The following is a 14,718-nucleotide window of genomic DNA, read 5'->3' as shown; positions in this document are numbered from 1 at the left end:
CTAACAGATCATTACTTTGGAAAGGTTATCTAGTCTTCAATTCACAAGAAAGATTTGCTCCTAAAAAATCATCTAGTTATATATGTATTTATTACAGGAAGACTAAAGCTAAACATATGCAGAGTTTTGTCTTTCTAATATCTTTAAAGGGCTGCAAATTACTTGTCAAAAGAAACTTTATATTATATTTTATAAAACAATAGAGAAATTAAATTAATATTTGCTATCCATGGGTTCTTTTATCTCAGGCACCAAGGCAAATGGAAAGTCTAAATTCAACCTGTGTATAGGATGGCAAATGGAGCACTGAGACAGAACATTCCTACAAAATGGTCATCTTTTGACCTCTTATAACTACCCTGTGTTGAGCCATTTAATCTACTCTAGATATCAGTTTATTTTCTCCAATCAGAAAACACAAACCACACTGTTTTTAAAAAGTCTGTGTGTAACAAAGGAGTTGGAGTAGGTTTGGCTTGGCACAAGACAGCTTCCTCCCCATCTAGCTTGACACTGCCCATGTTAAAAGAAAATATTTTTCACCATTATGCTTTCTATACAGCTATATGTGCCAGTCTTCTCTCTTAGAGGTGATGGAGTGGCTTGGGTTGGAAGGTACCTTGTAAGCCCAGTGAGGAGTGCCTGAGGGAGCTGGGGGTGTTCATCCTGGAGAAAAGGAGGCTTGGGGGTGACCTTATTGCTCTCTGCCATTGCCTAAAAGGACGGTGCAGCCAGGTGGGGGGTCAGCCTCTTCTAGAGAAAGGGCAAGAGGACACAGCCTCAGGTTCAGGTTGGACATCAGGAAGAATTTCTTCATGGAAAGGGTTGTTACGCATTGGAATGGACTGGTCAGGGAGGTGGTAAAATCACCATCCCAGGTGATTTCAAGAAATAACTGGATGGCAACCTTGATGTCATAGTCTAGACGACAAGGTGGTGTTTGGCAAAGGTTGCACTCAATGATCTCAGAGGTCTTTTCCAATGCAACTGATTCTGTGATCCTGTGATCATCTAGTTCCAACCCTCCTTGCCAAGGGCAAGGACACCTTCCACTTGACTAGGTTGCTCAGAGCTCCATCCAGCCTGCCCTTGAACACTGCAAGGGATATGCCATCCACAGCTTCTCTGAGCAGCCTGTTCCAGTGCCTCACCCTGCTCACAGCAAAGACTTTCTTCCTAATATCTAATCGAAAATCACCCTCCTTCAACCTAAAGCCATTGCCCCTTGTCCTACTGCCTACCACTACATATCCTTGTCAAAAGTCCTTCTCCAGTTTCTCTGTAGACTCCCTTTAGGTACAGGAGAATGCCGTAAGGTCACCCCAAGTCTTCTCCAGGCTGACCAGCCACAGCTGCCTCAGCCTTTCTTCATAGGAGAGCTGCTCTATCCCTCTAATCATCTTCATGGCCTCCTCTGGACTCTCCCCAATAAGTCCCTGTCCTTCCTGTGCTGGGACCCCAGAGCTGGATGCAGCCCTGCAGGTGGGGTCTCAGCAGAGCAGAGCAGAGGGGCAGAATCCCCTCCCTGGCCCTGCTGCCCACGCTGCTTTGGATGCAGCCCAGGACACCTCTGGCTGTCTGGACTGCAAGTACACACTGTTACCTCATATTGAAGTTTTCAGCCACTAGAACTCACGAGTCCTCCTCTGCCGGGATACTCTCAATGAGCTCAATTCCCACTCTGTACTCTGTCTGGGATTGCCCTGTTCCATGTGCAGCACGTTGCACTTGGACTGGTTGAGCTACGTGGGGTTCTTCTGGGCTCACTTCTCAGGTTTGTCCAGTTTCCTCTGGATGGCATCCCATCCTTTTGCTTTTGTGCCACATGCAGCACGCAGTTTCATGGCATCTGCAAGCCTGCTGAGCAGCACTCGATCCTCACTGACTGTCATTTATAAAGATCCTGTCTTCCAGCTCAGGGGGCCGAGGCAACTGCTCTTACTCTTCAAAACTGAGGCAAAAAAGGCATTAGTAGCTCAGCCCTTTCCTCATCACTCGTCAGAGTGTTTCCCCATGAATCCTATAAAGTTCTGCCTCTTCATCCCGGCTGAGGCGGATGATCCCAGAGTGAGTGGGGCCGGGAAGCGGGCGAGGAGCCGCGACCCTGCCGCAGCGGGTCCCGTGTGCCCGTCCCCGGGTCGGCGCCGCGAGACCTCCCCGTCCCGGGAGCAGCCCCGGTACCGCCACAACCAGGGCACCGCGGTACGGACCGAGCTCAAACGGCTTCTCTTGGGAGAAGGACCCCTCAGCTCTGCTACACCGCATTTAAATCGATATATTTCATGTGTTCTGTATATCACACAATTATATTACATTGGTATTCTCTTTACCAATGATCTGGAAAGGGATCAAGTGCTCCCTCAGTCAGTTTGTGGGTGACACCAAGTTGGGCGTGTGTTGATCTTCTCAAGGGTAGAAAGGCTCTGCAAGAGGGCTCTGGACAGGCTGGATCGATGGACCAAGGCCAGTGGTGTGAGGTTTAACATGACAAAGTGTCAGGGCCTGCCCTTGTGAATGCCCTTCATGTTGGGTCACAACAACCCAACAGCAGCGCCACAGGCTGGGGACAGAGTGGCTGGAAAATTGCCCAGCAGAAAAGGGCCTGGGAGTGCTGGTCAACAACAGCTGAAAATGAGCCAGCTGTGCCCAGGGGACCAAGAAGGCCAAGGGCATCCTGGCCTGTACCAGCAATAGTGCGGCCAGCAGGAGCAGGCCAGGGATTGTCCCCCTTTACTCAGTGCTGCTGAGGCCACACCTTGAGTGCTATGCTCAGTTCTGGGCACGCCACTGCAGGACAGACATTGAGGTGGTGAAGGTCCAGAGGAGGGCAATGGAGCTGGTGAAGGGTCTGGAGCACAAGTCCTCTGAGAAGCAGCTGGGGGTGTTTAGATTCAGGAACTCTCTGCCAAGGAGGTTGGTAGTGAGGGGGAGGTCAGCCTCTTCTCCCAGGTAACAAGTGACAGGACAGGAGGAAATGGGCTCAAGTTGCACGAGGGGAGGTTTGCACTGAAAAAATGGAAAAACCTGCTCATAGAAAGAGCTGTCAGGCATTAGAACTGTCCAAGTGAAGTCGTTGAGTCACCATCTTTGTAGGAATTATAAGATGTGCAGGTGTGATATGGACATAGTTCAGTGGTGGGTTTGGCACTGTTCGGTTTGTGGCTGGACTTGATGATCTTGGAGGTCTTTTCCAACCCAAATTATTCTAATCTGAGCAGGCACAAGTTTCCTCATCCCATTGCTTCAACAAGAAAATCCTACCTTTTCTAAGAGGGTGTTACAAAATCATGGACTTCATGAGTTGGAAGGGAGCTACAAGGATCAGTGAGTCCAAGAGTCACACTGTGTGCCTGAGAGCATTGTCCCAGTGCTTCTTGAACTCTGTCAGGCTGGTGCTGTGGCTGCTGCCCTGGGGAGCTGTTCCAGTGAGAGCTGAACCACCCTCCCAATGAAGAACATTGCCCTAATATAGAATATAATGGTTAGGGGTTGGAAGGCGCTTTATTTTTAGAAGAGCATTAGAAAGCCATCTTTCATATTGTATGATCAAAAGAAATTTTTCTTTATGCCACCTTGAAGAATTTTATTGTGTACGGCTAAAGAGCAGAAATGGTGAGGGAAAACTTAATATTCTAAGAAAAAAGTCCCTTGCAGGAACTCCATAGTTTTGCACCAGTTTTAAATCAGCAGATTTTAAAAAGATGTTCAGAAAAGTGTGAAGCACACCAGTAGTGATGTTTCCCAATTACTTGAACAGAAGGAGAGAAGACCCTGAACTGAAACAGTGCACTCATGGAAGTCAGCAATTCTAGACTAATACTGTTGAAAATAAAAATGAGATACACAAGGTTTGTCTAGAATATATACTTTATTATTTGCAGTCTGTGTAAATTTTAATATGTGACTGAATTTTCTACACCATTTTCTCTGTTTAAGCACATCCTGGTCTTTTCCAACCACCCGGTCAATTGCACCTTTAATATGTACAGTCAGTATTTATGAATATTGCATATGCATCTATGAACTTAGAAAAATAACATGCAAGGAAAGTTGTTACCATGAAACTGATAAAAAACAAAGATAGGTAAAACAGTCAATCCCCTTTTTAGTGTGTTATGGCTTTGCACCAAGTATCAGATGTCAAAACAAACAGCTTCAGATGCTTCTTGTTAAAGGCACTTACTGTTCTTCAAATACACGTTCACATTTAGTTCTATTGCATTAGAAGTGTATCTCTGGGATCATACTTTTATAACACAGCAGAACAGTCCAAAAAGGCAGCATTAATAAAAAGGAAAGAGGGGGGCTTATATTAAAATATGAAAATGCCAAGAATTAACACAAACGTTAAGGATTTGGTCCTTATAAAACAGGCAACAGCATTCAGGCAATAGTGATTTCTTTTCATAGACACTGACAAAATAATATCCCCAAAAAATGAACTCTTCCAGTTCCAGTGTATAGATATGTCTGAGTTGAGTAGCGTACCCTCTAACACCACCCCCAGTAAAAATACAGCTTTTCAAGACTAATTACTGTTCCACTTTGGCTGTGAAGGAAGAAACCTCAGAAAAGTGTTAGACATGACATGCTAGCAAGCCTACAACTCTGTGTCTCTGTATCTGGATGGTTGTCCATAATAGCCCTTCTTAGAGTGGTCTGCCAGCTGCCGGCGGTACTCCTCCTCCTCCTCCTCCGCATCGCTGCCGTAACCGACGCGGTTCTCCAGGTAAGGTCTAACAGGAGCCTTCTGGGGTTCTGGAGGCCTGGAGCTAACACAGCAGAACATGCAAAGAGAAAGAGATCATGTCTACTCCCATTATGAAAAACCAAAAAATACCATCTGCTTTATGGCCATACATACAGCTTAGAAAGGCAGATGGAGCAAATGAAACCCCTTCTAGCCAATAAAAAACTGCATGACTATGGTAAACCTATCTGCAGAGGCATCTTATTTCCATCAAGCTGGAGGATGATGCTCAGATTTGATGTACTCAACCTCCTGGGAAAAATGCCAAATTTCAAATTTTAAGTTGCACACACAGAGACATCAATAGCCTCACAGTACTCTATTCCTGAGAAGAGAAGCTTCCAGCCTTGCTACAACCCCAACTGACATCTCTCTTAATTAGTTTTGCACAGAATTTGTTCTACACCTCCTTCTTCTTTTGCATCCTCAGTCTTCTGTCTCAAAGTCCAGAGACTTCTTATGTGAGATTTCTTAAATTGGTAGCCTTTTCACTCAGATTGGTAGCCTTTTCAATCACAGCTCTCACTAAGGCACTTAGCCTTAAAAGTGGGCAGAAATAACCCACACATTTGCTTTTTATACACTATGGTGCTACACATTTGACATGACATTAAGCAGACATACAAAAATAGAATCTGTCAAGGAAGGGTATTTCCTCAGTTCCAAACCCATGATTTTTGCAACCCCTACTCTGGAAAAAAAAGATGGTATTCTCCTTACATCTTTCTCCTAGGGATTAAATACTCCCTTCTAGACCAATCATTAACACTCCTGTAAAAAGCCAACAACACTGATTTCTACATGTAAGCAAACACTCTGCAAATGTGGTGAAAGATTAATTTTCATTACTTTTATAAAGCTTCCAATGCTATATAAAAAAGAATGCTTTTCTGAACCTGCCAAGAAATCCAGGAAATACCAGTTTTCTGTCTTTGCATTTTAGATTATTTCCTGTGACATCAAAGCATTTGACTCACTAGAAAAAAAATGTTCCATTTCTATAGGCTATTGCTAAGATGCAAGAAAAAATTAAGACTCCTGAAGAGCAGAAGACAAAATCTATCATGCAGTGTGTTAGCTCTTGCACAGGTGTCAAGTCCTAGAAATGCGCAGTGTGTAGGGTAAGATGATGACCATGCCATCAGTGTAAGTGGTTGACCCATCCAGAACTTACTGAATTTTAATGCAAGACTACTACTTTCATGAGATTTGATGGGTCACCTGTATCAATTTTCATCTTTAGCTTACCTAGCCACACTACATATCTGTAAAGAAGAAGAATTTAAGTAATTAAGTGTTATTAGAACAGCAAATATTTGTTAGGTTAGACTAACAGTCATCAAGGACCTAGCACAGGTAGAAGGGACATAAGAGGACATGAATGCAGACCAGCTTCTGTAACACTGACTGGGGCAAAAAACTGTCTCTGCAAATATTTCAGTGAAACAATGTAGTGTTTCTTCCCAGATGACTCAAATACTATAAATTAACTTACTATAAATGAACTAAAAGAAAAAAATCCTGAAATGAGTTCACTGAAGAGTTTGCTAAAATTCTGCCCCGCCTTTATGATAATCTTTGAGGCATCACAACAAAAAAATATACCAAGGCAGGATAACTTGTATGAACAAAAACTGGCGAGATTAGTTTTCCTCCTGCCAGCAAAGTCCAGAATCAAGACAGAATGTTTGGAACTGGATACACCTTACCTCATTGGCTGGGGCCAGCTCTGTTCTGACTTCTGTGTTTTGACAGGGACAGCATAAATATCCGGATGCTTTTGGGCTATTTCAATCTTTAAAAGAAAGTAGAAGAAAATAATTGTTCTTTTCTGATCCTATATTTGCATCTAGGATCTAGCAGGACATGCTACATCTGAAATAATTAAAGCACAAATTGGTAATATCCTATTGATATTCCTACAATTATATAATCTTTTGCTAGAGTACTAATTCAAAGCACTCTTGAGAACAATGGATTGCCAAAAGCAACGGGATTATTAGAAGTCAGGTTTTTATAGTTACAACAGGAAACCCTAAAACATGACCTCTTTTTATACACAAATACACACAACAAGTGAGAGTATGTCTCTGAGTGTGGTTTCCCAAACTTCTCCCTCCATAAGCAACATAATGCAAAGGGCATGATTTTAGTTTCCAGGACTCTGGCTGTTCTATAGGTTGCAAAGCACAGGACGGGGGAAAGGCATCTCTTCATACCCTGGCATTCTGGGCCTCTTGTAGCTCTTGCATTCTCTGCATCCTTGCCTTGTGATCCATCTCCTCAAATATTTTTACTTTCCTCAGTACTGATTTTGGAGTACTTTCTTGTTCGCTTCCGGCCTCTTCCAACTTGGCCTCTTCCTCCTCCTCCTCTGCAGGCAGGACTGCTGGCTGAGAGTTTCTCAGAATGGGACCCCCTAAGGCAGGTTTCATAGAAACAGGTGGTGGTGGTGGTTTAGCTGATACAGTTGAAGTCTTACTGCTGACAGCAACATTACTCAACTTGGAGTCATAGCTCTTGGGGAAGTCATATGGATCCTCTCTGTTCTGTAACTTCCCCTGCAAGTATAAAACCCACCAAGTTTACATCAACAACTGTATAATTTGAGTTTCAAAAGAAGGCTTAAACCTGAAAGTAATCACTTTGCCTATGCAGTTACCAGGATCAATTTTCATATGATGTAACACTTCAAGGATGTTTGAACTGCTGCAACATTTTGGGCATATGCTCATAGACAACACATCAGGCTATAGAAGACCAGGACATTTAGACTTTTTAGACATTTGTTTGTCCTACTTGTTAAGCATTATCAGAACTACGTGTGTTAGAGCACAGCACAAAGAAAACTGATGCCCCAAATAATTTTTCACTACTGCTTAATGTGAGATATCATGACCTAAAATTTAGAAGTGCACAGAACCCAATGTTTTATATTCAGCTTTTGTTTTCACTGTGCATATCCTCCTCTGCCCTGTTTTCATTGTCAAGGCACACTTGGGCTGTATTTTGAATATTTAGAGTATATGACCTATTTTTTCCCTCTTGCATCATTCCTGAGCAAACAGTTGACAGAAACTTCTAGTGATGGTCAGGTGGTAGATTCTGATTTTGTGCTTCACAGTAATAGCCATGAGATACGTTTTTTCTGGTGATTAGTCTACTTTTAATATTGCTGAGCTAAAAAAGTGCCTTCAGTTTGCTAGTAGATACAAAAAGGAGTTTACTTTCTTATTCCATGATAGAGATCACATGTATTTGAGAAGAACTGTTATCCAATAAGTCGTCTTTCTGCTTGATCCGGCAACCCTTTCAGCCATTTCTTCTGTCTACACTTAAAATGTTTTCTAGTCTCTGACCATTTCTATTGCTTTTTCCATTCTGCCACCCTGGAGAGCTCTCCAGAAAGAGGATGTTAGTATTCAGATTTGTTTCTACAAATTTACCTTAGGTGGTTCAGGCTTGAATGCTGGAGGTGGACTTGGTTCTCTAAGTATCTCCCTGCTACCAGCTTTTCTCAACTGAGCCCTTGGTTCTGGAGAAAATTTTTTTAAACTCTATGAAAGAAAGAGATAAAATCACTGCAGTAGCCAGTAATTCAACCATTTTTCCTCTCTCTCAAGTTTACAATTTTGGGAACATAAACCAGGAGTCAAAAGATTGCCAGCAACCTGACAGTCACCGCAAATGTAATTGAAAAGTTCAAGGTCAGGAGATATCATCAAGAAATCTATAAATTTAGGCAGAAAAGCAGAGCTTTTCTTTTATTTTCCTCTTCATAGTGTAGATCTAAAACACTATCAGAGGCAAAGTAAAGCTGCTGCTTTAAAAAATCCTCTGATTTTTAAGCCATCCACAAAGGGTTTTCAGAAAGCCCAAAGTTCAGTCTTACAAAAAAATCCAATCATCTCACCTCCTCATGATGCACAGGTTCAGAGGATCGGCTAACAGATGAAATCCTTGGTTCCTCCAAAGGTTCATCAAGTTCATTGTCAGTGTATGCACCACCTTCTCCATCCGTATCCTCTAGGTCACTGATCAGCCGGCTGTCGCAGCTCAAATAGTCAGCACCCATGGCAGTAAGGTAAGACATACGATCATCTGCATCATCTTCCATGCCATCCATCTAGGGAAAAGTCAGTAAGGAACAAAGATTAAATAAAAGTCCAGTTAAGACTCAACATTAGACCAAACAGCTCAGGCTCAACATCAGTCAGCCCTTAGGAATGACTTTATGGAACTGAAAGAAACTAACGCAAAATCACAACGAAAAGTCCTGTTGAAGTTCATCCCTCATCATCATTCTCCCCTGGCCCAGCATTAGTGATGAAACTTCCAAAGTGTTACAGAAAGAATAATAATTTTTTTTTTGTTAAAGACATGCATCAACTGACTATTTGTCTAGCCTACTGACCACTGGCAAATGAATTTCTGAACGATTTTTACTGGCAAGAGATACTTTCAAACACATGTATAGCTCAGAGAGTATAGACTGACTGCTTACCTTTCCTTCTGATACCCATACTGCTTCTCCTTGCTGTTGCTGAATTGTATCCTTCAGGCTACCATACCAGCTATCATTGGCTGAATTCAAATCAATGGTTGCTGTAAAAATTGAAGGAAAAGGTGTATTTAACTCAGTAAATGCAATCATTTATCCATTCTTGGCTGTTTAACACTTTTTGGTTTAGGTATGTGAGAATGTTAAACAGCCATTTCCTTTAGATCATTGACAAAAGCATGGTATTCTTGCTTTATTGTTGGTACATTTCTAAGCTTATTAAATCACCTATCTTCTAATGGCAGTACACCAGCACACAATTTCTTTTCCATTAGAATTTGGCAGAACAAGGAACTTTAAAAGAAGTCAAGGAAGGCATTACTCATAACCACGCCTTTACACTCTTTTATTTTCAGCCTGCATGAGCTAATGCAGAGTAATAAGTATTTGTCTCAAGATTTACACAGTCCCATACACTACTCTCTTAGTCAGCAGGTTAAACAAACATTTTCCTTACCTGTAAAGAGGTGGGAGCAAGTTTTCTTCAGTTTGTTTGCTTGCTCATAAAGTTTTCTTGAGCTCTTGTTTGATGTAGGACATAGCCTTTGTCTCATGGTCTTCACACCCTGTTTACTGTCTGGGTTAAAGAAGACCACAATTGGAAACCACTGGGTGTAATTTAGCAGGTCCACTGCTTTAGGAGTGACATCCAACAGAGCATGTTTATCCTGTTAACAAGAAAGGACAGTCAATGTGGTGCATGTGCGAACAAGTGGAGGTGAATGAACATGGGATCCTAAGAACACCAGGATATTTGTATCCAAATAAAAGCACAACTTATGGAATGTTTTCCCACAGTAATACTATATTTAGAATATTAAGAGCAAGAAGAGCACTGCATGACTGTAAAGCCTCTGGCAAATTCATAAAGCATATAGTAAAACAGATTCTCCTCTGTCCAAATTTAGAATAGACTTGAGAAGGAAAATTTAATTTCTCATATCAGGTTCAAAGTTATAAAAATTACTAAAACTGCTGTTGAACAATTTCAAACCAGCTTTATCATTAAGCTTATTACAGAAATAGATGCAGTGAAAATTTGAGTACTCTGACAGTTCCAGGAGCAAACAAATCAAACACTGTGCCTTTGAGCATAAGCAATTTTCAGAGGAATGCCCTACCTGCTCAATGATTTGCCTCACAGTGTTCAAGCGCACTACTCCAGTTGACTTCTCCGAACCTGCATCTCTGGGTTCTGTCTCTGCAAAGACAACATTTTAGCTCATCTAGAGTGGCCAAGCAGCTGTGATTATTAAGTTATCCATTCTCTCAGTTAAGGATGGAAAAAGACAGTAAGAGGACAACTTACTTGCTGTCTGGTACAGGTGAGGCAAATCATTTGACAACTTCTCCATAGCAACATCTGCAATAGGGCCAAATATCACAACGGGTCTCTTAAAACCAGCTGAAAGAAAAATATTTGGAGAAAAGAGAAATCTGGTAAGACTGGTTTTATATATAAAAGACAAGACCTTCAGTTACTATGCAAAGTTGAAGTTATTAAAAATATATTTTAAAAAAACTATTTCTCAGAGGTTTGTGCAACAGCATAATAGAGAAAACTACTTTTACCAGCTGAGAAAGAGACTGTTTTCATTAACAGCTTTCTTTTTTCTTCTACAGGAATTGTATTTAGAATATTTTACATCTGAAAATGTACAGATCTTCATTTGTATTTCCATCCATCAAAACTCCATGAACCCTGACACAGTGGGCTTCATGTGAATAAAGACACAAATGACAAATCTACTGCAATGCAGCTTGAAGAAGCAAAGAAATGTAAAACTATGCTACTGCTCATGTTGAAGCAAGTGAAAACACAGTCCTCAGAGTTAATGGGGGAATGCCATTACCCCAAGTCTTCATCCTGGCATCTAGGATCTCCTTTAAAATACTCTTTACTAGTTTGTTTTGTTCCAGAACACTGTCATGTGCTACTACCCAGAAAATCAGCTTGATCTGTTCGCTACTAGTAATACAGCTAGTTGACTGTCATGGAGATAGACCACATGAGCCATGACTATATTTAGACTGTTGAAAATCCTTGGGTTCTATTTGCTCTGAACCTACTGTTGAAGTGCTGTTTATGAAGACTGAGGTTGGTCTCAGGCATATGGATTGTACTTTCAGAGCTAGCCAAGAAGAATCCAAGGAAACAAGGAAAGCCCTGCTGTTTCATCCCTTTTTCATTTTAAACCTTCGAACTGCCAGGTATATTTTGGAGGCAAGAGAGAACAACAGTTGTTTAAAAGGGTAGAAAAGCTTTCTCACAGACTAATTAGTAGCATCCAGAAATCTCCATTCTGAGAAAAACGTCATCCCTTCCTGTTGTTCTAATTCAACATAGTTAGCAGCTGTTAGAAATCACTTTCTTAGCTGACCAAACATTTGGATGCTAAAGCAGCCAGCAATAAATGGGCAGCCAGCTGAAACCAGTCTCACCTACCTTCACGCAACTGAACACGCTCGTAAGCTGGGAATTTTGTGCTCACAGACACAATAGCTGTCAGATCTTCACGACTCTTCCTCAGATTCTTCTTTGCTCCAGATCGCTGGCCACGTGTTCTCCAGAAATCTGCCCTATCACTTGAGCCATCTTTTTGGGCATTTTGAACACTGGCCATCTGTTCAGCTCTGACAGAGAAAGCAGAGAGTTCAGAACTAGTCAAGAAGGGCAAGGGTGCTTTCACTGATGAACAATGGATTTTGAATTTGCAACAGATAATTTGCCAGACAGATAGAAAGGAGCGGAGGTAAAAGCACACCAGTTCAGGTGCCTTCGCCTTGGAGCAAACACGTTGTCAGAACAATGCTCTGACCTGCCACAGCTACAAGCTGCTGGGCAGGAATGAGTCCTGAGGTCTTAAACTGATCACTTACACAAGTGTAAATAAAAGAATACAAATGCAAAGAGGCAGTGAGATAGGGCAACTCAGAACTGAAGGTTTAAGAAATTACTGTCACTGTTCTCTTCTCCATTAGGCCTCAAAAGTTAAGGCACTAGAGCACAGAAACAATGGCTGGTTTGGTCAGACCAATTAACAGAGAGTAGAAAATGTACTTACCAGGAGGGACAAGGGAGTCACACAAGAAGTGTATTTTGCAACTTGTGTGCATCATGTAATTGTGAGCTTTTTCCTCCATCATAAAATCACAACCACACTCAAGAACATAAAAGCTAGTCTAAAATTTCAGCTACAGTCTGGTTGTGGTTTTAGGGTTTTTTTCTGTCTGATTAATTTTAATAGGCTTATGCACTGTATAAAATTGAAAAGGTATTATTACCTCCCATGAATTTTGATTAGGAAAGTGTATTTAAGCAAAAATATTGCTATGCTTCATTCAATATTTTACACAAAAATACAAACTACAGCTACAAAAACACCCCCCCCAAACAACAACAACAACAACAAAAAACAACCAAAAAAACCCCACCAAAAACAACAACAACAACAACAACAATCCCCTAAAAACCCTAACTGCCCCCCAAAAAAACAGCAAAAAACCCCTGCCTTAGAAAAAATACTTAAAACGCTGTCCACAAGGATATATATAAGAAATTCCAGCACTGAATTATTTTGAATATTAATCATCGAGTATTCTTGCACAAAAAGTCACAAACTTCCTAAGGTGAAGGGTTTTTGTTTGGTTAGTTTTTTTTTGTTTTGCTGGGGTCTTTTGTTTGTTTTGATTTGATTTAGTGAGGGTGAACATACAAAGAAGAAGGCGGGGGCAAAAAAGCAAAAACCTAACAAAAATAGGACCCACCACCCATTTTCTGGAAGAGGAACTGAAGCAGCTACTGCTCATAGCTTGGTCGATTGCTGAGACAGAAGCTCTAGGTCTGTGCTCTAAATAATGACCTGGTATGTAGGCAACACCACCCTCTCTCACTGTCTCCTTGCATAATGCCGTGGTTCTAAAATATGCAGTTTTTATAGGCACAATTCTTGTAAAAATAAAGACAAAACAATTCTTTCATTCTTGTAGAAGGGAATAGAAAGGAAGAAAGGTATGACATAGGAAGCAAAAATGACTTGGTGAAGGAAAAAAATCTTACTTCTAACAATGGGTAGGAACACATGACGCCACCTTACCTGCTCTTATTTGGAATGAGGCCCTTTTCCAGTTCATTTCCAATTCTCACAGCCAGCCAGTTTCCCAGTTTGCCATCATACAGTGTATCAACTACTCTAAAGATCTCGCCCCTGGTGAATGCTAAGCTCCGTGGTGACTCTTTGTCACACTCAAAGTGACTCCTGATGAAGAATGAATCCCCTCTGCCACAGGCCATGATGTCTCTGTAGACTAAAACAAGACCTCCATATTAGCTTATATTTTTTTACACTTGAAAAAAAGATTAAGCTGTGATTCTAGCAAATACAGCTTTGAAATTCTAAGGATCTGCTCAGAAAGATGAAAAAACTCAGATCTACATTCCCCTACGCACTCTTATCAGGAGTGTTCCATACTTGTCTGTGCACAGCCCTTACAGCTCCAGGGCAAAAGGCAGCTATGGTACTACAGTCTTGCAGCAGGCAGTGTTTCCCAAAAGGAAAGCAAGAAGCTTTTCTTGCTCCTTAACTGCTCATGAATAAAATTGTCCATTTTCTGCTGATCAAATCCCTTCTGACTGCCAAAGCACAGCAGATCTTCTCCCAGCTGCTACAGACAGAAAAACAGAGGAAAAAGCAGTACCTTACCACTTCTCAGGATTAAGAGTTGCTATTTGCTAATAATAAATGACATGGAAAAGTACTCTGAAAAAGACACCACACATGCAGTGTTGTATGTATGGAATACAGCTATCTTCTCAACTAGTGAAAAAGGAGATAAACTAAAATGCTCTCAAAAATAAGCACAAGAGAGATTATTTGTGGTTTCACTGACAAAGCACAGCTTAAAATATTCATAGATATACACACATTTTTTTTCAAAGCACCTACCTTCATATTTGCTTTGAGCCAAAATTGTCACAGTTTCACCTTTGGGAATTTCTAAGAGATACAAAACAGCTTCTTCCCGAACAATGCCTCTGAAGTCTTGAGTGTTTACCTACATAACAAAAAACCCACAACAACTGATAAATCAACAATAAAAGGAATAACCATCGATTTTTCTTTCATCTGAAAAATCTTAATACTCTCTTCCCTTATTATTTTTACATATAGCTATATATCTATATCAATCTATCTATATATATAAAAGTAAATTATTGTCTCTGGTTAATATTTAATTCCAGCTATTAACAGTAATCTTCCCAAAATAAAATGTTCTGGCTGTACATTGCTAGATTGTTTCTTCAACTTTAACAGCCTCTAGAAGGGGCAAAAGAAAAGAGGTAGAGGGAAAATTACATTAACCTTCCATGTGAATTTTCACAAAAAAAGCAGAATGAAGTGATTAA

The 14,718-nt window shown here is 41.0% G+C and overlaps 1 protein-coding gene across 1 annotated transcript in view; it reads right to left on the bottom strand.

Moving 5' to 3' along the window:
- Nucleotides 1-3,849: 3,849 nt before the first annotated feature.
- TJP2 (tight junction protein 2) overlaps nucleotides 3,850-14,718 on the bottom strand; it is a 51,098-nt gene continuing 40,229 nt past the window's right edge. Inside the window, exons 12-23 of the mRNA XM_031056886.1 lie at nucleotides 14,258-14,366; nucleotides 13,409-13,619; nucleotides 11,758-11,945; nucleotides 10,621-10,716; nucleotides 10,433-10,512; nucleotides 9,769-9,979; nucleotides 9,255-9,355; nucleotides 8,664-8,876; nucleotides 8,197-8,307; nucleotides 6,970-7,311; nucleotides 6,460-6,545; nucleotides 3,850-4,772 (exon numbers count right to left, since the gene is read on the bottom strand). Of these exons, the coding sequence (XP_030912746.1) occupies nucleotides 4,601-4,772; nucleotides 6,460-6,545; nucleotides 6,970-7,311; nucleotides 8,197-8,307; nucleotides 8,664-8,876; nucleotides 9,255-9,355; nucleotides 9,769-9,979; nucleotides 10,433-10,512; nucleotides 10,621-10,716; nucleotides 11,758-11,945; nucleotides 13,409-13,619; nucleotides 14,258-14,366 (1,920 nt within the window). The 3' untranslated portion in view covers nucleotides 3,850-4,600. The remainder of the gene's footprint in view (nucleotides 4,773-6,459; nucleotides 6,546-6,969; nucleotides 7,312-8,196; nucleotides 8,308-8,663; nucleotides 8,877-9,254; nucleotides 9,356-9,768; nucleotides 9,980-10,432; nucleotides 10,513-10,620; nucleotides 10,717-11,757; nucleotides 11,946-13,408; nucleotides 13,620-14,257; nucleotides 14,367-14,718) is intronic.

This window comes from Geospiza fortis, unplaced genomic scaffold (genome assembly GCF_000277835.1).
Source record: "Geospiza fortis unplaced genomic scaffold, GeoFor_1.0 scaffold12, whole genome shotgun sequence".
Taxonomy (NCBI): domain Eukaryota; kingdom Metazoa; phylum Chordata; class Aves; order Passeriformes; family Thraupidae; genus Geospiza; species Geospiza fortis.
This window is presented reverse-complemented; position numbering and strand designations above follow the sequence as displayed.